General features: G+C 43.0%; 1 protein-coding gene across 1 annotated transcript; it reads left to right on the top strand.

The window, feature by feature from the left end:
* Nucleotides 1-4,925: 4,925 nt before the first annotated feature.
* LOC139395756 (NACHT, LRR and PYD domains-containing protein 5-like) lies at nt 4,926-20,717 on the top strand. Its single transcript, XM_071143114.1, has 19 exons — nt 4,926-5,158; nt 5,419-5,585; nt 5,683-7,699; nt 7,783-7,956; nt 9,753-9,926; nt 11,570-11,743; nt 13,528-13,701; nt 13,795-13,968; nt 14,327-14,500; nt 15,266-15,312; nt 15,449-16,004; nt 16,589-17,304; nt 17,786-17,823; nt 18,465-18,529; nt 18,649-18,863; nt 19,052-19,308; nt 20,075-20,209; nt 20,341-20,473; nt 20,575-20,717. Exons 1-19 carry the CDS (start codon nt 5,133-5,135, stop codon nt 20,682-20,684), a joined length of 5,526 nt encoding a protein of 1,841 aa, XP_070999215.1. The 5' UTR covers nt 4,926-5,132; the 3' UTR covers nt 20,685-20,717.
* Nucleotides 20,718-22,256: the final 1,539 nt, after the last annotated feature.

The raw sequence follows: 22,256 nt of genomic DNA, 5'->3' as shown, positions 1-22,256 counted from the left end.
GGAACTTATAGAAGTCCTGATGTTTCTTTTAAAGCTACAGTCTGCAATTGGTAAATCCATGTTTGGCATTTAAATGAAGTATGTAGATCTACATTCCATGTAATTTGGGAACACTTTTCATTAGTTTGATTTTTTTCATAGCAATGTATATTTTGCATATCTCTTACCTCTTTGAACCGGTGTCTTGAGTCATTTTAGAGGCAGTGGTCCCCTCCTCTCTCTCCCCAGAGAGACTCATTTTAGAGGCAGTGGTCCCCCCCTCTGTCTCCCCAGAGAGACTCATTTTAGAGGCAGTGGTCTCCTCCTCTGTCTCCCCAGAGAGACTCGTTTTTGATGTAAGTCACAGCTCACTCAGCTACAATAAGTAATAACAGAACAATATGTCTGAACATTGAAGAACCATTAACAATGACAACACTTTTATTGTCGGCTAGTCTACCTGATCTGTCTCCATAACAACAGCTAGTCTACCTGGTTGGATCCCCTGACTCCATAACAACAGCTAGTCTACCTGGTTGGATCCCCTGACTCCATAACAACAGCTAGTCTACCTGGTTGGATCCCCTGACCCCATAACAACAGTTAGTCTACCTTGTTAGATCCCCTGACTCCATAACAACAGCTAGTCTACCTGGTTGGATCCCCTGACTCCATAACAACAGCTAGTCTACCTGGTTGGATCCCCTGACTCCATAACAACAGCTAGTCTACCTGGTTGGATCCCCTGACTCCATAACAACAGCTAGCCTACCTGGTTGGATCCCCTGACCCCATAACAACAGTTAGTCTACCTGGTTGGATCCCCTGACTCCATAACAACAGCTAGTCTACCTGGTTGGATCCCCTGACTCCATAACAACAGCTAGTCTACCTGGTTGGATCCCCTGACTCCATAACAACAGCTTGTCTACCAGGTTGGATCCCCTGACTCCATAACAACAGCTAGTCTACCTGGTTGGATCCCCTGACTCCATAACAACAGCTAGTCTACCTGGTTGGATCCCCTGACTCCATAACAACAGCTAGTCTACCTGGTTGGATCCCCTGACCCCATAACAACAGTTAGTCTACCTGGTTAGATCCCCTGACTCCATAACAACAGCTAGTCTACCTGGTTAGATCCCCTGACCCCATAACAACAGTTAGTCTACCTGGTTAGATCCCCATTAGCTGACTCCATAACAACAGCTAGTCTCCCTGGTGATACAGTATGTAGAGGGACCATATCAATACCCATACCAGTGATACAGTATGTAGAGGAACCATATCAATACCCATACCAGTGATACAGTATGTAGAGGAACCATATCAATACCCATACCAGTGATACAGTATATAAAGGAACCATATCAATACCCATACCAGTGATACAGTATGTAGAGGGACCATATCAATACCCATACCAGTGATACAGTATGTAGAGGGACCATATCAATACCCATACCAGTGATACAGTATGTAGAGGAACCATATCAATACCCATACCAGTGATACAGTATGTAGAGGAACCATATCAATACCCATACCAGTGATACAGTATATAGAGGAACACTATCAATACCCATATCAGTGATACAGTATATAAAGGAACCATATCAATACCCATACCAGTGATACAGTATGTAGAGGGACCATATCAATACCCATACCAGTGATACAGTATGTAGAGGAACCATATCAATACCCATACCAGTGATACAGTATGTAGAGGAACCATATCAATACCCATACCAGTGATACAGTATGTAGAGGAACCATATCAATACCCATACCAGTGATACAGTATGTAGAGGAACCATATCAATACCCATACCAGTGACACAGTATGTAAAGGAACCATATCAATACCCATACCAGTGATACAGTATGTAAAGGAACCATATCAATACCCATACCAGTGATACAGTATGTAAAGGAACCATATCAATACCCATACCAGTGATACAGTATGTAAAGGAACCATATCAATACCCATACCAGTGATACAGTATGTAAAGGAACCATATCAATACCCATACCAGTATATAAAGGAACCATATCAATACCCATACCAGTGATACAGTATGTAGAAGATGTAGGATTCATCTTAATTATTGATTAAAGGGACCTTAAGATTCATATGTTTTGCTGCTGGCCTTTGAATAGATACTGTTGCTACGTGTCTAAAACGCTGCCACTATACGTTGCACAAGCATCTATATTAGTCTTTGTGGTTAAGCTCTGGCTGTTGTGAGAGTGGGCTTGTAGGCTGGGTCTGAGTCTATATAAGTCCTGGCTGTTGTGAGAGTGGGCTTGTAGGCTGGGTCTGAGTCTATATAAGTCCTGGCTGTTGTGAGAGTGGGCTTGTAGGCTGGGTCTGAGTCTATATAAGCCCTGGCTGTTGTGAGAGTGGGCTTGTAGGCCGGGTCTGAGTCTATATAAGCCCTGGCTGCTGTGAGAGTGGGCTTGTAGGCTGGGTCTGAGTCTATATAAGTCCTGGCTGTTGTGAGAGTGGGCTTGCAGGCTGGGTCTGAGTCTATATAAGTCCTGGCTGTTGTGAGAGTGGGCTTGTAGGCTGGGTCTGAGTCTATATAAGTCCTGGCTGTTGTGAGAGTGGGCTTGCAGGCTGGGTCTGAGTCTATATAAGTCCTGGCTGTTGTGAGAGTGGGCTTGTAGGCTGGGTCTGAGTCTATATAAGCCCTGGCTGTTGTGAGAGTGGGCTTGTAGGCCGGGTCTGAGTCTATATAAGCCCTGGCTGCTGTGAGAGTGGGCTTGTAGGCTGGGTCTGAGTCTATATAAGTCCTGGCTGTTGTGAGAGTGGGCTTGCAGGCTGGGTCTGAGTCTATATAAGTCCTGGCTGTTGTGAGAGTGGGCTTGTAGGCTGGGTCTGAGTCTATATAAGTCCTGGCTGTTGTGAGAGTGGGCTTGTAGGCTGGGTCTGAGTCTATATAAGTCCTGGCTGTTGTGAGAGTGGGCTTGCAGGCTGGGTCTGAGTCTATATAAGTCCTGGCTGTTGTGAGAGTGGGCTTGTAGGCTGGGTCTGAGTCTATATAAGCCCTGGCTGTTGTGAGAGTGGGCTTGTAGGCCGGGTCTGAGTCTATATAAGCCCTGGCTGCTGTGAGAGTGGGCTTGTAGGCTGGGTCTGAGTCTATATAAGTCCTGGCTGTTGTGAGAGTGGGCTTGCAGGCTGGGTCTGAGTCTATATAAGTCCTGGCTGTTGTGAGAGTGGGCTTGTAGGCTGGGTCTGAGTCTATATAAGTCCTGGCTGTTGTGAGAGTGGGCTTGCAGGCCGGGTCTGAGTCTATATAAGTCCTGGCTGTTGTGAGAGTGGGCTTGCAGGCTGGGTCTGAGTCAGACTGAAACTAGATAAAGAGAAGTAAACACTGTCTGGTTTTGACATGTTGATCTTGTGTGACAGTGGACAATGCTAATGAATTCACAGAAGCTACTGTAGTCAGCTCATGGAAACACACACACATTGACGTAGGTGATCATACCGCTAGGGAGTGATCATGGGTATATAGTCTATATAGATAACCAGCCCTTTGGTTGGTTGCAGAAACATACATGCTATGTTTCCATTGTCAAATTCTGTCTGCAGTTGCATTAGTAAAGGTTTGATTGATTTACTTAAAGCAGATATTGTCTGATTGCTGATTTCACCAGTAAACCAATGATTGACAAGGAACAAGGAACCTACCCTGACAAAGAACAATATCAATAACCATATCAGTGATACTGGTGATAGATGAGGTAGTTAGTTACATGTATACAATCAGTATAGGTAAAGTGGCTGAGCAGCAGGATACTTTTTTTAAAGTAGCAACAACGTATGGCGTTGTGCCATAATGTCTTTTAGTTAGTTGTGTTTGGACCCCAGGTGTTATTGAGTCAGCTAATGGGGATCCAACCTGGTAGACTAGCTGTTGTTATGGAGTCAGGGGATCCAACCAGGTAGACTAGCTGTTGTTATGGAGTCAGGGGATCTAACCAGGTAGACTAGCTGTTGTTATGGAGTCAGGGGATCCAACCAGGTAGACTAGCTGTTGTTATGGAGTCATGGGATCCAACCAGGTAGACTAGCTGTTGTTATGGAGTCAGGGGATCCAACCAGGTAGACTAGCTGTTGTTATGGAGACAGGGGATCCAACCAGGTGGACTAGCTGTTGTTATGGAGTCAGGGGATCCAACCAGGTAGACTAGCTGTTGTTATGGAGTCATGGGATCCAACCAGGTAGACTAGCTGTTGTTATGGAGTCAGGGGATCCAACCAGGTAGACTAGCTGTTGTTATGGAGTCAGGGGATCCAACCAGGTAGACTAGCTGTTGTTATGGAGTCAGGGGATCCAACCAGGTAGACTAGCTGTTGTTATGGAGTCAGGGGATCCAACCAGGTAGACTAGCTGTTGTTATGGAGTCAGGGGATCCAACCAGGTAGACTAGCTGTTGTTATGGAGTCAGGGGATCCAACCAGGTAGACTAGCTGTTGTTATGGAGTCAGGGGATCCAACCAGGTAGACTAGCTGTTGTTATGGAGACAGGGGATCCAACCAGGTAGACTAGCTGTTGTTATGGAGTCAGGGGATCCAACCAGGTAGACTAGCTGTTGTTATGGAGTCAGGGGATCCAACCAGGTAGACTAGCTGTTGTTATGGAGTCAGGGGATCCAACCAGGTAGACTAGCTGTTGTTATGGAGTCAGGGGATCCAACCAGGTAGACTAGCTGTTGTTATGGAGTCAGGGGATCCATCCAGGTAGACTAGCTGTTGTTATGGAGACAGATCAGGTAGACTAGCTGTTGTTATGGAGACAGATCAGGTAGACTAGCCGACAATAAAAGTGTTGTCATTGTTAATGGTTCTTCAATGTTCAGACATACTGTTCTGTTATTTCTTATTGTAGCTGAGTGAGCTGTGACTTACACCTAAAACGAGTCTCTCTGGGGAGAGAGAGGAGGGGACCACTTCCTCTAAAATGAGTCTCTCTGGGGAGAGAAAGGAGGAGACCACTGCCTCTAAAATGAGTCTCTCTGGGGGGAGAGAGGAGGAGACCACTGCCTCTAAAATGAGTCTCTCTGGGGAGAGAGAGGAGGAGACCACTGCCTCTAAAATGAGTCTCTCTGGGGAGAGTGAGGGGGGACCACTGCCTCTAAAATGACTCAAGACACCAGTTCAAAGAGGTAAGAGATGAATTGCAAAATATACATTGCTATGAAAAAAATCAAACTAATGAAAACTAATGAAAAGTGTTCCCAAATTACATGGAATGTAGATCTACATAATTAATTTAAAAGGCCAAACATGGATTTACCAATTGCAGACTGTAGCTTTAAAAGAAACATCAGGACTTCTAGAAGTTCCATTATACAGTTGTTAAAATGAAGTAGATGAGGTATTAATGTGATATTGACGAGGTGATCTGTCTCCCTGTTTTGTTCAGTGTCCAGAAGCCCAGAGCAGAGTCCCCTACAACCAGCCTGGTATCAATGAAGAGTGATCAGCCACCTGCTTTCAGCCATGAACCATTACCAGATGACAATAAGGAAGTGGAGAGTTTGGACAGTGAGGATGTATTAAAGATCACACACAACCTTCTGGACAGAAGAAGTAAGACTGTGTTTCATACAATATCACAAAGAACGGTACAAAGGCCCTTATAAAACACACAAACTTATGAGTCCCAACTCTCATTGTTTTCCTACAGGTCAAACTCTGCTGACAGTCCAACAAGAGATTAAGGCTAAACTGAAACACAAGTATCAACACATTTCTGAAGGAATTGGACACCATGGAAACCAAAGTCTGTTCAAGGACATCTACACAGAGCTCTACATCACAGAGGGTGGAAGTGGAGGGCTCAATAATGAACATGAGGTTAGACAGATAGAGATGGCATCCAAGAAACAAACCACACAAGAGACACCAATCAAATGCAACGACATCTTCAAGCCTTTACCTGGACAAGACAAACCAATCAGAACTGTGCTAACCAAAGGAATCGCAGGCATTGGAAAAACAGTCTCTGTGCAGAAGGTCATCCTTGACTGGGCAGAGGGAAAAGCCAATCAGGACGTTCATTTCATGTTTCCTCTTCCTTTCCGTGATCTGAACCTGAAAAAGGACCAATACAGTCTCATGCAACTTCTTTCCCACTACTTCTCAGAGCTGAAAGAGATTGACAGCATTGAAGATGGTGAAAGCAAAACTGTTTTCATTTTTGATGGTCTGGACGAGTGTCGACTTCCTCTAGACTTCAAAAACAATGAGAAGTGCTGTGATCTCACGAAGCCAACTTCAGTGGATGTGCTGCTGACAAACCTCATCGAGGGGAATCTGCTTCCCTCTGCACTCCTCTGGATAACCACACGGCCTGCAGCAGCCAATCAGATCCCTCCTGAGTGTGTTGACCAGGTGACAGAGGTAAGAGGGTTCAATGATCCACAGAAGGAGGAGTACTTCAGGAAGAAGATCCCAGATCAGAATCTGGCCAATGAAATCATCAAACACATGAAGACATCAAGGAGCCTCCACATCATGTGCCACATGCCAGTCTTCTGTTGGATATCAGCCACTGTCCTTGAGATGATGCTGAAAGAGGCAGAGAAGGATGAAGTCCCCAAAACTCTGACCCAGATGTACTCACACTTCATGATCCAAATCATTGTGAAGAACAGGAAGTACAACAAAGCCACAGAGACAAACCCAAAGGAACTGTCTCAGTCAGACAAAGAGATGATCCTGAAACTGTCAAAGCTGGCTTTCCAACAGCTGCAAAAGGGCAACCTGATCTTCTATGAGGAGGACCTGAGAGAGTGTGGCCTTGATGTCACAGAGGCATCAGAGTACTCAGCATTGTGTACAGAGATCTTTAAAGAAGAATCTGGGCTGTACCAAGACAAGGTCTACAGCTTTGTGCATCTGAGCATTCAGGAGTTTCTAGCAGCAGTGCATGCTTTAGAATCATGTCTGTGCAAGAAGGAAAATGTTTTCTCCCCCAAATCAGTCACTAGTGATGATGAGGAGGAGGAGTCAATCATAAAAGCAGTCACTCGTGATGATGATGATGAAGAAAAGGAGTCAATCATAAATGCAGTCACTAGTTATGATGAAGAGGAGTCAATCATAAAATCAGTCACTAGTTATGATGAAGAGAGGGAGTCAATCAGAAAAGCAGTCACTAGTTATGATGAAGAGGAGTCAATCAGAAAAGAAGTCACTAGTTATGATGAAGAGAAGGAGTCAATCCAGTTGTCTGACTTACACAGGACAGCAGTGGACCAGGCCTTGAAGAGTGAGAATGGACACCTGGACCTGTTCCTCCGCTTCCTTCTGGGTCTCTCACTGGAGTCCAATCAGAATCTGTTACCAGGCCTTCTGACACAGACAGGAAGTACAACACAGACCAATGAGGAAACAGTTAAGAGAACAGTCAGGTACCTTTCAGACAAGATCAACCAGGAATCCTCACCAGAAAGGATCATCAACTTGTTCCACTGTCTGAATGAACTTGGTGCCAATTCTCTTGTTGAAGACATGCAGACCTCCCTGCATTCAGGAACTCTTTCAGAAACAAGACTAGAACCTGACCAATGTTCAGCCCTGGCCTACCTGTTACTGATGTCAGAGGAGGTGCTGGAGGAGTTTGACCTGAAGACATACAACACATCAGAGAAAGGTTATCAGAGGTTGCTGCCGGTAGTGAGAACCTGCAAGAGAGCACTGTAAGTTCTGTTATTGAGTTGATGTATACAGTATCATTATAATGAAGGATTTGTATATCTAACAGATCATCTCCTCTATCCAGACTGGATCGCTGTAAACTCACATATAAATCCTGTGAGACTCTGGCCTCAGCTCTGCAGACACCAAACTCCCCCGTAAGAGAACTGGACCTCAGCTACAATGACCTGGGAGACAGAGGAGTGGAGCTGCTCTGTGTTGGACTAACCAGTCCACTCTGCAACATACAGACACTAGTGTGAGTTACATATCTTCAGTATCTACTGTGTGTTTATATAGTTTGTAGTTAGTTAGTATGTGTATGTTTAACATTATTTGAATATCTTGGTAAATATGCAGAAACATACATACAATGTGATAAATATATCAAACTAAGGCTGAATATCTTGAGTGAGATAGTATGTTTTTAGCATTGGTGAATCATGTGTCCTTTTGTTATTGTCTTAATATATCTCATTATTCTTAAAGCGTTGCATATTTAACAGTGTATCGACATTAGTGGTCAAACGATTATGATTTTTACACCGATACCGAATATTGGAGGACCAAAAAAAGCCGAAACCGATTAATTGGACAATTTTGTATTTTTTATCACAAATTAGACACCTTGCTTTCCCTGGTGCCAATTCAATGTCATTGTCCCACACTGGTGCTCTGCTTTTCTCTGCTATCTGTAAAATTAATATAATCGTACACACACACACACACACACACAGCTCTCTGAAGTGACAGGGATACTGAAGAGTCCGCTTAGGAGACACAAATACTCTCAACTGTTTGAATAATTAAACTAGAGTTGAAGTTACCTGTGATGAATGTTGAAAACAACTGTAATTTCTATATGCAGGAAATCCTATTTTAATAATGGACATGGTATGTATTGACTACCAAAGTGTGAGTCATAAATCCCATGACACCTTCCAGCAAAATCTGAAAAGCGGTTCCTTCATTCATATATTCCATAGGATATGTTTAGATTCACTTCAAATCAGGTCTGTGTTTCGTGTAGGTTTACACCACCTTGCCAATTTAATAACTGTGTAGATATCCATAGGACAAGGTAACTCTGATCAGTATTGGCTTTTTTTTTAAATTGTAGAGTGGATTTCTGAAAATATGTTGACAAACGTTACCTTATCCTAGCGAGATTTACACGACTATCAAAACTCCGAGGCGTTTCAAGCCTTCACAAAACACAGACCGTATTTGAAGTAGATCAAGACATTCTCTATGGAAGACACGAACGGTAAAATAATGGAGGAACCCCTTTCGAGTTCAGCCGCAAAGGAATTATGACGCCGCGACTATTTCTCTCTATACCATTTGTATTTCATATACCTCTGACTATTGGATGTTCTTATAGGCACTTTAGTATCGCCAGCCTGATCTCAGGAGTTGATAGGCTTGAAGTCATAAACGGCGTCAAGCATTGCGAAGAGCTGCCGGGAAACGGAGTAAAGGGCTGTTTGAATGAATGCTTACGAGTCTGCTGCTGCCTACCACCGCTCAGTCAGACTGCTCTATCAAATGACTCAATTTCCGTAGTTAATATTGCCCGCTAACTTGAATTTCTTTCAACTAAATATGCAGGTTTAAAAAATATATATACTTCTGTGTATTGATTAAGAATGGCATTGATGTTTATGGTACATTGGTGCAACAATTGTGCTTTTTTCGGCAATGCGCTTTTGTTAAATCATCAGCCGTTTGGCGAAGTAGGCTGTGATTCGATGATAAATTATAAGGCACCGCATTGATTATATGCAACGCCTAACCTAGTAATATCATCAACCATGTGTAGTTAGATTGTTTTTTATAAGGTAAGTTTAATGCTAGCTAGCAACTTACCTTGGCTCCTTGCAGCAACAAGGTCCTTTTGATGCTGCACTTGTGTAACAGGTGGTCAGCCTGCCACGCAGTCTCCTCATGGATTGCAATTTAATCGGCCATAATCGGCATCCAAAAATGCTGATTACCGATTATGAAAACTTAATTAATCGGCCGACCTCTAATCGGCATATCTCCTCTCTCCAGACTGGTTGACTGTAAAATCACACATGAATCCTGTGAGACTCTGACCTCAGCTCTGCAGACACCAAACTCCCCCTTGAGAGAACTGAACCTCAGCAACAATGACCTGGGAGACAGAGGAGTGGAGCTGCTCTGTGTTGGACTAACCAGTCCACTCTGCAACATACAGACACTAGTGTGAGTTAAATATCTCAAATCAAATCAAATGTATTTGTCACAAACACATGGTTAGCAGATGTTAATGCGAGTGTTGCGAAATGCTTGTGCTTCTAGTTCCGACAATGCAGTAATAACCAATGAGTAATCTAACCTAACAATTCCACAACTACTACCTTATACACACAAGTGTAAAAGGATAAAGAATATGTACATAAAGATATATGAATGAGTGATGGTACAGAACGGCATAGGCAAGATGCAGTAGATGGTATCGAGTACAGTTTATACATATGCAATGAGTAATGCAGGGTATGTAAGCATTATATTAAGTAGCATTGTTTTAAAGTGGCTAGTGATATATATTTTACATCAATTTCCATCAATTCCCATTATTAAAGTGGCTGGAGTTGAGTCAGTGTGTTGGCAGCAGCCACTCAATGTTAGTGGTGGCTGTTTAACAGTCTTATGGCCTTGAGATAGAAGCTGTTTTTCAGTCTCTCAGTCCTTGCTTTGATGCACCTGTACTGATCTCGCCTTCTGGATGATAGCGGGGTGAACAGGCAGTGGCTCGGGTGGTTGTTGTCCTTGATGATCTTTATGGCCTTCCTGTGACATCGGGTTGTGTAGGTGTCCTGGAGGGCCGGTAGTTTGCCCCCGGTGATGCGTTGTGCAGACCTCACTACCCTCTGGAGAGCCTTACGGTTGAGGGCGGAGCAGTTGCCGTACCAGGCGGTGATACAGCCCGACAGGATGCTCTTGATTGTGCATCTGTAGAAGTTTGTGAGTGCTTTTGGTGACAAGCCAAATTTCTTCAGCCTCCTGAGGTTGAAGAGGCGCTGCTACGCCTTCTTCACGACGCTGTCTGTGTGGGTGGACCAATTCAGTTTGTCCATGATGTGTACGCAGAGGAACTTAACTTACTACCCTCTCCAATACTGTCCCATCGATGTGGATAGGGGGGTGCTGCCTCTGCTGTTTCCTGGAGTCCACAATCATCTCCTTTGTTTTGTTGACATTGAGTGTGAGGTTATTGGGGAGATGTTGTTGCCTACCCTCACCACCTGGGATCGGCCCGTCAGGAAGTCCAGTACCCAGTTGCACAGGGTGGGGTCGAGAACCAGGGTCTCGAGCTTGGTGACGAGTTTGGAGGGTACTATGGTGTTAAATGCTGAGCTGTAGTTGATGAACAGCATTCTCACATAGGTATTCCTCTTGTCCAGATGGGTTAGGGCAGTGTGCAGTGTGGTTGAGATTGCATCGTCTGTGGACCTATTTGGGCGGTAAGCAAATTGGAGTGGGTCTAGGGTGTCAGGTAGGGTGGAGGTGATATGGTCCTTGACTAGTCTCTCAAAGCACTTCATGATGACGGAAGTGAGTGCTACGGGGCGGTAGTCGTTTAGCTCAGTTACCTTAGCTTTCTTGGGAACAGGGAGAATGGTGGCCCTCTTGAAGCATGTGGGAACAGCAGACTGGGATAAGGATTGATTGAATATGTCCGTAATCTTCAGTATCCACTGTGTGTTTATATATTTTGTATATAGTAAGTATGTGTATGTTTTTAACATTGTTTAATCATTTCCTTCTATTATTGTCTTAATGAATAACATTATTCTTAAATCTTTGCATATTTAACAGTGTATCAACATATCTCCTCTCTCCAGACTGGTTGACTGTGAACTCACATATGAATCCTGTGAGACTCTGGCCTCAGCTCTGCAGACACCAAACTCCCCCCTGAGAGAACTGGACCTCAGCTACAATGACCTGGGAGACAGAGGAGTGGAGCTGCTCTGTGTTGGACTAACCAGTCCACTCTGCAACATACAGACACTAGTGTGAGTTAAATATCTCCAGTATCCACTGTCTCTATAGTGTTTATATATTTTGTATGTAGCTAGTATGTGTTAGGTTTTTAACATTATTTGAACATCTTGGTAAATATGCAGAAACATTAATCGAATGTGATAAATATATCAAACTAAGGTTAAATATCTTGTGTGAGTTAGTATTTGTTTTTAGAGAAAAAAAAATGTTTTACTATTGGAACCAAGACTTAAAAATAACTGAAATTGGCACAAGATGGAGGGAATGTTGGAACATAACTAATGAAATTAAAGTCAGCAAAAATGTGCGGTTAATCCAGTATAAAGTAATGTATAGAATTTGTTACACAAGACAAAATTAACAAATTCTACAGCACAACGACAGAGCCATGTCTTAAGTGTAAAACTAACAATGAGTCAATAATTCATGCTTTCTGGGGAATGCTATAATTCCTAAAGTTATGGGAGGAGATAGAAGTTGTCTGTCAGAAGTATTACAATGTAAACATACTTTTAATCCATCTGTCTGCATATTTCAAGACAGGGCATATAGGGGGTGTAGAGAGAGACCCAATGAGCTGGACGATTCTCTTCTCATCACTCATCTTGTAAAAACGTATACTAAATATATATAAAATAATTAAAAGGGTAAAAAGTATTTTTTTAACATTGTTAAATCATGTCCTTCTGTTATTGTCTCAATGCATCTCATTATTCTTAACTTCTTGATTCTACTTGAGACGCATATGTCTCAACTAGGCACCTGGAAATGCAAATGCGCTACGCTAAATGCTAAATGTACTCGTTAAAACTCAAACCTTGATCAAAATTCACAAGCAGGGTATTGAATTAAAGCTACACTCGTTGTGAACCTAGCCAACAAGTCAGATTTTTAAAATGCTTTTCGGCGAAAGCATGAGAAGCTATTATCTGATAGCATGCAACACCTCAAATTGCCTGAATGCGACGTAAACAAAGACTTTGCTTATCCGGCGCTGCACAAAACGCAGAAATAAAATATAAAACATTCATTACCTTTGACGAGCTTCTTTCTTGGCACTCCTATATGCCCCATAAACATCACTATTGGGTCTTTGTTTCGTTTAAATCGGTCCATATATACCCAAAATAGCTTTCTATGGAAGCTGTGTCATTCAGAAAAAAACATTGTTTTTAAACGCTGCGTCATTTTTTAAAATTAAAAAAGTCGACGATAAACTTTCACAAAACACTTCGAAATCCTTTTGTAATCCAACTTTAGGTATTAGTAAATGTTTATAATCTATCAAAATGATTACAGGGCGATGTATATTCAATAGCTCCTCGTCTGCAAATCAATGGCTGCCAATGTCCACATTCAAACCATCCTGGTGGAGACCGGAAGAAACGGAATCCAGATAGTTGGATTTTCCAACAAAAAATTCAATTGAAAATGACGACAATGGCGACATCGTGTGGAATTTGTATGAATTGCATGCAGGTCGATATAAAATTTTAACAACCCATGAAAGTGTCTTATGGAAATTATTTTTAGCTTTCAGAGAGCAGTTTTTCTTGCGTTTTTCAATGAAACACACGATCTGTTATAGTCACAGCCGTGATTTAACCAGTTTTAGAAACTTCGGAGTGTTTTCTATCCACACATACTAATCATATGCATATACTATATTCCTGGCATGAGTAGCAGGACGCTGAAAAGTTGCGCGATTTTTAACAGAATGTTCGAAAAAGGAGGGGGTAGAAGTAAGATTATCTTTGCATATTTAACAGTATATCACTATATCTCTTCTCTCCAGACTAGCTGGCTGTAAACTCACATATAAATCCTTTGAGACTCTGGCCTCAGCTCTGCAGACACCAAACTCCCCCCTGAGAGAACTGGACCTCAGCTACAATGACCTGGGAGACAGAGGAGTGGAGCTGCTCTGTGTTGGACAAACCAGTCCACTCCGCAACGTACAGACACTTGTGTGAGTTAAATATCTTCAATATCCACTGTCTCGAGTGAGTTATTATGTGGATGTTTTAAACATGTGTTAATCATGTGCTCTTCTGCCCTCTAGTCTAGGTCAGTGTGGTCTGACAGAGGGTTGCTGTTCAGATCTGGCCTCAGTCCTGAGTTCACCCAACTCACAACTGAAACAACTGGAGCTGAGAGACAATGACCTGCAGGACTCAGGAGTTACACTGCTGTCTGCTGGACTGGAGGATCCAGACTGTAAACTACACACACTGGGGTAAGTACAGCTGTTTCAGTCAGGTTGGTACTGAGCTGAGTTACACTGCTGTCTGCTGGACTGGAGGATCCAGACTGTAAACTACACACACTGGGGTAAGTACAGCTGTTTCAGTCAGGTTGGTACTGAGCTGAGTTACACTGCTGTCTGCTGGACTGGAGGATCCAGACTGTAAACTACACACACTTGGGTAAGTACAGCTGTTACATTCAGGTCGGTACTGAGCTGAGTAAAACAAAAACTCTCAAAATCTGATGTTTCATCACAATATTTGTGTCGTGTACAAATGAATTGGTGTCCTACAAGATGATTGACACCCGTACACCAACCTAGACAGCTGTTGTGTGTCTCTTTGTAGGCTGTCTGGCTGTCTGGTCACAGAGGAGGGCTGTGCTGCTCTGTCTTCATCTCTGAGGTCAAACCCCTCCCACCTGAAAGAGCTGGAACTGAGCTACAATCACCCAGGAGACTCTGCAGGGGGCCTGCTTTCAGCTGCTCTGAGGGATCCCACATATAAACTGATGAAGCTGAAGTAAGTCAGAATAGATGTCCTAATAGTGTGAGAAGTGGTTGTGTCATATGTAGTGTAGTAGGGTCAGTAACATGAGGACATGATGGTAGAATTAAGGGGGAAGTTTACCCAGCAGGCTGAGCACTCCAACACAGCATACATCATCACCACATGAATACTCTTCTTCTGCATCTCTGATATCCTGTTGGAATTGTTCTCCGTTCTGTATGCAGTAGGTAGGATAGAATACCTGTATGTCTCTAGTAATGAATTGTACTCTTTTCTGTATGCAGTAGGTAGGATAGAATACCTGTATGTCTCTGTTCTGTATGCAGTAGGTAGGATAGAATACCTGTATGTCTCTGTTCTGTATGCAGTAGGTAGGATAGAATACCTGTATGTCTCTAGTAATGAATTGTACTCCGTTCTGTATGCAGTAGGTAGGATATAATACCTGTATATCTCTAGTAATGAACTGTACTCCGTTCTGTATGCAGTAGGTAGGATATAATACCTGTATGTCTCTAGTAATGAACTGTACTCCGTTCTGTATGCAGTAGGTAGGATATAATACCTGTATGTCTCTAGTAATGAACTGTACTCTGTTCTGTATGCAGTAGGTAGGATAGAATACCTGTATGTCTCTAGTAATGAACTGTACTCCGTTCTGTATGCAGTAGGTAGGATAGTAATGAACTGGGATAGCGCACCAGAACACAACAATATGGTTTAAATGTTGACTGCTTTATTAGGTCTTTGTCAGTCAATAACCTGTTTCTCCTACAGTGTGGATCATGGTGGAGAGTGCAGGCTGAAATCAGGGCCGAGGAAATGTAAGTCTCTTCAATCCTAATTAACTGAATACTCAGAACTATAGTAACATAGTAACTAATCAATACTTGTTCTGTACCTACAAAACAACATTTTATATGAAGATGTGGTTTGATTAAACTCTCCTTTTGTCTACAGATGCCTGTTATCTCACCCTGGACCCAAATACAGCACACCCAAACCTGAGACTGTCTGAGGGGAACAGGAAGTTGAAACGGGTGGTGGAGGACCAGCATTATGAAGACCATCCAGAAAGATTTGACTTTCATCCCCAAGTTCTCTGCAGAGAAGGCTTATCTGGAGGTCGTTATTACTGGGAGGTGGAGAGGGATGGTGACGGGGCTTTCATTGGTGTGGTGTACAAAGGAATGAAGAGGAAGGGAGGGAAGATTGACCGTAGGATTGGACACAATAAGGAGTCCTGGTGTTTAGTCTGCTATGATAGTGCTTATAACTTTTACCATAATGGAGTCATCAGATACAGTCGACCAGATACTTGTCCTGTTTCTAAGAGAGTTGGAGTGTATCTGGACTGGCCAGCTGGTACTTTGTCCTTCTATAGTGTGTCCTCCTCTGGTACAGTGACACACTTCTACACAGAACACACCACATTCACTGAACCCCTCTATCCTGGGTTTATAATGTACTCCTCCTCATTGACCCTGTGTCCGATAGATGACCAACACATTCAGAGGTGAGTCATAGCGATGATTTATAATTTGTTTCCTCTGGAATCATTTCTACAATTATATTAGTAGTAGTGGTGTGTATTAATGTGTTCTGTTGGACCTACAGACAGTTAGATTAGTAGTAGTGGTGTGTTGTGTTCTGTTGGACCTACAGACAGTTAGATTAGTAGAGGTGTGTTTTAATGTGTTCTGTTGGACCTACAGACAGTTAGATTAGTAGTAGAGGTGTGTTTTAATGTGTTCTGTTGGACCTACAGACAGTTAGATTAGTAGTAGTGGTGTGTTTTAATGTGTTCTGTTGGACCTACAGACAGGTAGATTAGTAGTAGTGGTGTGTTTTAATGTGTTCTGTTGGACTTACAGACAGTTAGATTGTGCCTAGTTAAATATCACCATCAGTATTGACTTTATGGAAGGTGACATAGTGGGTTATGTCACATTTAGGCAATGCACCCTACATAGGGACCTGATCTGTCACCCTTTATACACCCTTTGTACTGCTTATGAAGACTGTATGTATGCTATATCAAGCCTTTATAAGTTGTATTTAGTTTAATCACAGTCTATCCTTCTGCTTTACCAACACCAGAGACCATGGTGGAGAGAGTTGGATCAAGTCTGGACCTGAGGACACCAGAGACCATGGTGGAGAGAGTTGGATCAAGTCTGAACCTGAGGACACCAGAGACCATGGTGGAGAGAGTTGTATCAAGCCTAGACCTGAGGACACCAGAGACCATGGTGGAGAGTGTTGTATCAAGCCTGGACCTGAGGACACCAGAGACCATGGTGGAGAGAGTTGGATCAAGCCTGGACCTGAGGACACCAGTGACCATGGTGGAGAGTGTTGTATCAAGCCTAGACCTGAGGACACCAGAGACCATGGTGGAGAGAGTTGGATCAAGCCTGGACCTGAGAACACCAGAGACCATGGTGGAGAGTGTTGGATCAAGCCTAGACCTGAGGACACCAGAGACCATGGTGGAGAGAGTTGGATCAAGCCTGGACCTGAGAACACCAGAGACCATGGTGGAGAGTGTTGGATCAAGCCTGGACCTGAGGACACCAGAGACCATGGCTTAGAGAGTTGTATCAAGTCTGGACCTGAGGACACCGGAGACCATGGTGGAGAGTGTTGTATCAAGTCTGGACCTGAGGACACCAGAGACCATGGTGGAGAGAGTTGTATCAAGTCTGGACCTGGGGACACCAGAGACCATGGTGAAGAGTGTTGGACCAAGCCTGGACCTGAGAACACCAGAGACCATGGTGGAGAGTGTTGTATCAAGTTTGGACCTGAGAAATGTGAGTGTTATCTGATAATTGTTTATGACTCAAAATATTTTTAAAGCGTTCATTACAGTTGATTCCCAGGCAATTAACAAAATCATGATCTATTTGGTCAAAACAAAATTAAAGGTAGAGTCAGCGATATGACGTAGATGCACAAAGGTAACAGCATAGTGGGTTAGCATCTTGCTCATCACAATATCTGTGGTGCTTCTCGTACATCATCATTTAGCTGACTCTACCTTTAAGCTCTCATCCTAGAATCTATCAGAAATCAGGCCCCCAACATCTACAAAACATGGACCAGAACGATGTTGTTTCCTGCTTCCACAAACATTAATTAATATAACACTTATGTCAGATTATGGTATGCTAATGAGTGTACATTCTGAAACTGTTGCTCACTTATATTCATTTTTATTACAATTCTATTTAATGATTATTAATTCATTATTACATGAGATTGTCCATTTTAAATAACTACTTTTGCCTTCAGGGATTCCTCAGACCTGTAAGACTTGTGACCATGTTGAGGTAAGTAATAATGTCAATTCTTACTTTTACATACCTGCAGGAGTCAGGCACAGACTCAAAGCCAGGTGTGTACTGACCAACCATTCATACTGGGATATAGACAGTCCTGGGTTCTGCTTTAGTAATATAAACACAGTCTCAAAGCCAGGTGTGTACTGACCAACCATTCATACTGGGATATAGACAGTCCTGGGTTCTGCTTTAGTAATATTAACACAGTCTCAAAGCCAGGTGTGTACTGATCAACCATTCATGCTGGGATATAGACAGTCCTGTGTTCTGCTTTAGTAATATAAACACAGTCTCAAAGCCAGGTGTGTAGTGACCAACCATTCATACTGGGATAGAGACAGTCCTGTGTTCTGCTTGGAGGCATGCAGGACTTTAGCTGTTGTCATAGTTTGTCATTAGACAGTTTAATTGATAAATCACCAGCATTCCATGTAACATTGAATAAATACATTAGATTTGTTACTTAGCTTAATGGGCCAGTTTCCCGGACACATTAAGTCTAGTCCTGGACCTTATAGAACTTTATATTGAAACTTCCATTGAGCATGCTTTTTAGTCCAGCACTAGACTCAATCTGTGTCCAGGAAACAGGCCCCATATGTATTACTGACATGCTTGTCCTTGTTCAGAACTCCACACACTGGCATCAGATTGAACCCTTGACTTCCACTGTCCAGGGAGTGACAATGTTCAGGTAAAATAACTACTTTTAACATTTCATTCCAATTGCTAGTGTATTTCCCCATTACCTTTGGGAATAGTCTTCTAATCCAACCTCTGACCCTCTCTACCACATCTTGTTGTTGCCAAAAGGCACAGGACACCCAAAGGGAGTTATGAGTGCACAGTGTCTGGGCTCCGCTGGCTGTGTGAGAGAGATGTCATTCTGAAGTATCACTTCAGGAACTGGGAACCCTACAGTCAACTTCTGAAAGACATGCAGTACACACAAGGTGGTCCATTGCTGGACATCACTATGGAGTTAGGTGAACTGGAGGAAGTTCATCTGCCACACTTTGTCTGTTTAGGTAAAACCACATAGATTTAGTATTCAGAAAGACATTTCCATGTAACTGAGTTTCACTTCCTGAATGAATGAATGAACTATTCTGGGAGTTTGAGTTTACTGTGATCTGGTACTGCATATTCTTTGTGTTTTAGGTGGATGAATAATACAATATTTGTCTTTCTGTCTCCTTTTTATTGTGTTGTTCAGGGACCAACCCTTCCCTGAGGAATGAGATGAAGATTCTTCATGTAGAGGAACATGGAGTGTCTTTAGAGGAAGTGCATGAGGTCACCAGATTCCATGTTAAGATTCTCCATCCCAAGTTCTCACCTATCTCTGTTATACTGAGATTACTGTCTTGGAACGTAGATGTCCACTGTGACGTGGTCCTCTACATGGCAGTAAAAAAGTCAACAGTCATTTCAAGGCTGTACCTGCTCCTCAGAAACTCCAGTCAGAAAGAGGTGAGCCACTATCACTGAAGTGACAACAGGATGTTGAAATTTACTGAAGGAAAGCTGATAATTTGTTGAAATCTCTAGATTACAAAGACAACATGCAGCTCTGTGAGAAATCTATTTCTGTCTCGTTCATTTGAAGAGCCAGTAGACGGCACTCTTCCCTCTGGTCGAAGGAGAACCCAATGCCCGGGGCAGTGAAGGGGACATTGCCCTGCGTAGGGCGCTGTCTTTCAGATGGCATGTTAAACGGGTGTCCTCTCCATGGTCACTGAAGATCCCATGGCACTTATCGTAAGAGTGGGGATGTTAACCCCGGTGTCCTGACTCTCCATGGTCACTGAAGATCCCATGGCACTTATCGTAAGAGTGAGGATTTTAACCCCGGTGTCCTGACTCTCAATGGTCACTAAAGATCCCATGGCACTTATCGTAAGAGTGAGGATGTTAACCCCGGTGTCCTGGCTAAATTCCCAATCTGGCCCTCATACCATCATGGCTACCTAATCATCCCCAGCTTCCAATTGGCTCATTTTCCCCCTCTCCTCTCCCCTGTAACTCTTCTCCAGGTCGTTGCTGTAAAAGATAATCTCTTCTCAGTCAACTTACCTGGTACACCTTTAAAATAATATCCTGGTAAAATAGGGATCGTAAAGCAAAAAGCATACACATTTGTTGTTGTTGACAAAAATGGATTGCTCAGTGAGCTGCATGTTGTGTGAATTACGAGACTACATTGTTCTGACTGACTACTACATTGCTCATTTTGTAGGCTGTTCAGGAACGGGAGAAAAATCAGGTGTCCAAAGGATTTTCAGAATTCGTCCTGTCAAGTCCAAACGGGTCCTTAAAGCTAAACAGTTGGTTTGCGTTCAAGAATCCCCGCTCCACTTCCATCAATCCAGAGGTGTAGTTTTATCAGGCTGAGGACATGAATCTGTCATATTGTATATGAATAACTGGAATGTCATTCTATTTCACTATTTCTCTCTCTCTCTGTCTGTTGTCTCAATCGTTGCACCATATGGCCTCCTACAGAAGATTCAGCTGTTACCTGCAGACACCACACCAAGCTGTTGCCAGATGATAATGGGAAACACAGGGGTGGACATTGAGATGGAGTTAATCGGGGATGATGAGAGGACAGTATGGAAATCAGTGGTATCAAAAGGTAAGAAATACTAGACATGAACAGTATGTCAATCATCAATGTCCTTTTCTAACAGATGCTATTAAAGTGTTTTATGATATTTTATCTTGTTTGTTTTTCAGATGTGTACAGCAACGACTCTCATCCACCATGTAGGTTTGTTTTTGTGGACGAGGTTTATAAAATGGGTTATAGAGCTAACATCTCTTCAAGTTGGGATGAAGGACACTGATGAAGGTCTTCATGAGTCATGTTCAGTGGGGTGATGAAGGTCTCCATGAGTCATGTTCAGTGGGGTGATGAAGGTCTTAATGAGTCATGAGTCATGTTCAGTGGGGTGATGAAGGTCTTCATGAGTCGTGTTCAGTGGGGTGGTGAAGGTCTTCATGAGTCATGTTCAGTGGGGTGATGAAGGTCTTCATGAGTCGTGTTCAGTGGGGTGGTGAAGGTCTTCATGAGTCGTGTTCAGTGGGGTGATGAAGGTCTTCATGAGTCGTGTTCAGTGGGGTGTTGAAGGTCTTCATGAGTCGTGTTCAGTGGGGTGATGAAGGTCTTCATGAGTCATGTTCAGTGGGGTGATGAAGGTCTTCATGAGTCGTGTTCAGTGGGGTGATGAAGGTCTTCATGAGTCGGGTGCAGTGGGGTGATGAAGGTCTTCGTGAGTCATGTTCAGTGGGGTGATGAAGGTCTTCATGAGTCGTGCTCAGTGGGGTGATGAAGGTCTTCATGAGTCGGGTGCAGTGGGGTGATGAAGGTCTTCGTGAGTCGTGTTCAGTGGGGTGATGAAGGTCTTCATGAGTCATGTTCAGTGGGGTGATGAAGGTCTTCATGAGTCGGGTGCAGTGGGGTGATGAAGGTCTTCATGAGTCGTGTTCAGTGGGGTGATGAAGGTCTTCGTGAGTCGTGTTCAGTGGGGTGATGAAGGTCTTCATGAGTCATGTTCAGTGGGGTGATGAAGGTGTAATGATATAAATACTTACAAAGTTACTGTAAATGAGGCCTTGTCTTTGTAGAAAGTTGAATCTGTGCTTGAAATGCGATACTTGACTGAGGGACCTTCCAGATGTTGTATGTATGGGGGACAGGTCCAATTTGACATTACAGAGTATTTTCAGTCGACTTAACATTACAATTAAATCCATTTTAATCACACTATGTAACACAATAGAGATATCCAAGGGGTATGAACACTTTTGCCAGGCTCTGTATGTTATGTAGAATAGACAATCGTGTCAGCCAGGGTAGGCGTCAATTCCAAATAAATCAGTCAATTCAGGAAGTGAACTGAAATTCCAATTCAATAACTGGAAAAGGGCATCTACTTTTTACTGTCAGTGACTTCTCAATAAACCCAATAGGAATTTCATTTTTATTTTTTGACTGACTTCAATTGGAATTGCCTACAACCCTGGAGTCAGCTCTGTTCAAGAAATGACTATCAGAGGAATGTTAACTGGAGAGACTGTTAGATGTAGAAACAGCTGCTGTTCACCCTAAAACCATATTAATTTATTTCACCCCCCTTCAGCATTAACACTCTCTGGGATTCCTGCTGAGGAGTTTCTGAAGAAACACAGGGCTGAACTCATTCAGGGAGTCAAAAACACAATGCCAATAGCAGATAATCTGTCGTCAAAGAGCATGATTGGTGATGAAGAGTACTCCAGAATAACAGCTGAAACAACTGAACAGGAGCGAATGAGAGAACTACTGAACGCAGTCCTCCCTAAAGGACCAGAAGTGATGGGAGCTTGTCTCAAAGCTCTCAGTGAACATGAACACCATCTTGTTAAGTACTTGAGTG

The sequence above is a fragment of the Oncorhynchus clarkii genome, unplaced genomic scaffold (genome assembly GCF_045791955.1).
Source record: "Oncorhynchus clarkii lewisi isolate Uvic-CL-2024 unplaced genomic scaffold, UVic_Ocla_1.0 unplaced_contig_9079_pilon_pilon, whole genome shotgun sequence".
NCBI classification, from domain to species: domain Eukaryota; kingdom Metazoa; phylum Chordata; class Actinopteri; order Salmoniformes; family Salmonidae; genus Oncorhynchus; species Oncorhynchus clarkii.
The sequence above is the reverse complement of the archived record's forward strand: the minus strand, read 5'-3'. Positions and strand labels throughout refer to the sequence as shown.

Bases quoted from the DNA above. Each gene is read 5' to 3' on its own strand.
- LOC139395756 (XM_071143114.1), top strand. From the start codon at position 5,133: ATGACTCAAGACACCAGTTCAAAGAG. The intron at 7,700-7,782 runs GTAAGTTCTGTT...TCCTCTATCCAG, and splicing joins AGAACCTGCAAGAGAGCACT to ACTGGATCGCTGTAAACTCA. The intron at 18,864-19,051 runs GTAAAACCACAT...TGTGTTGTTCAG, and splicing joins GCCACACTTTGTCTGTTTAG to GGACCAACCCTTCCCTGAGG.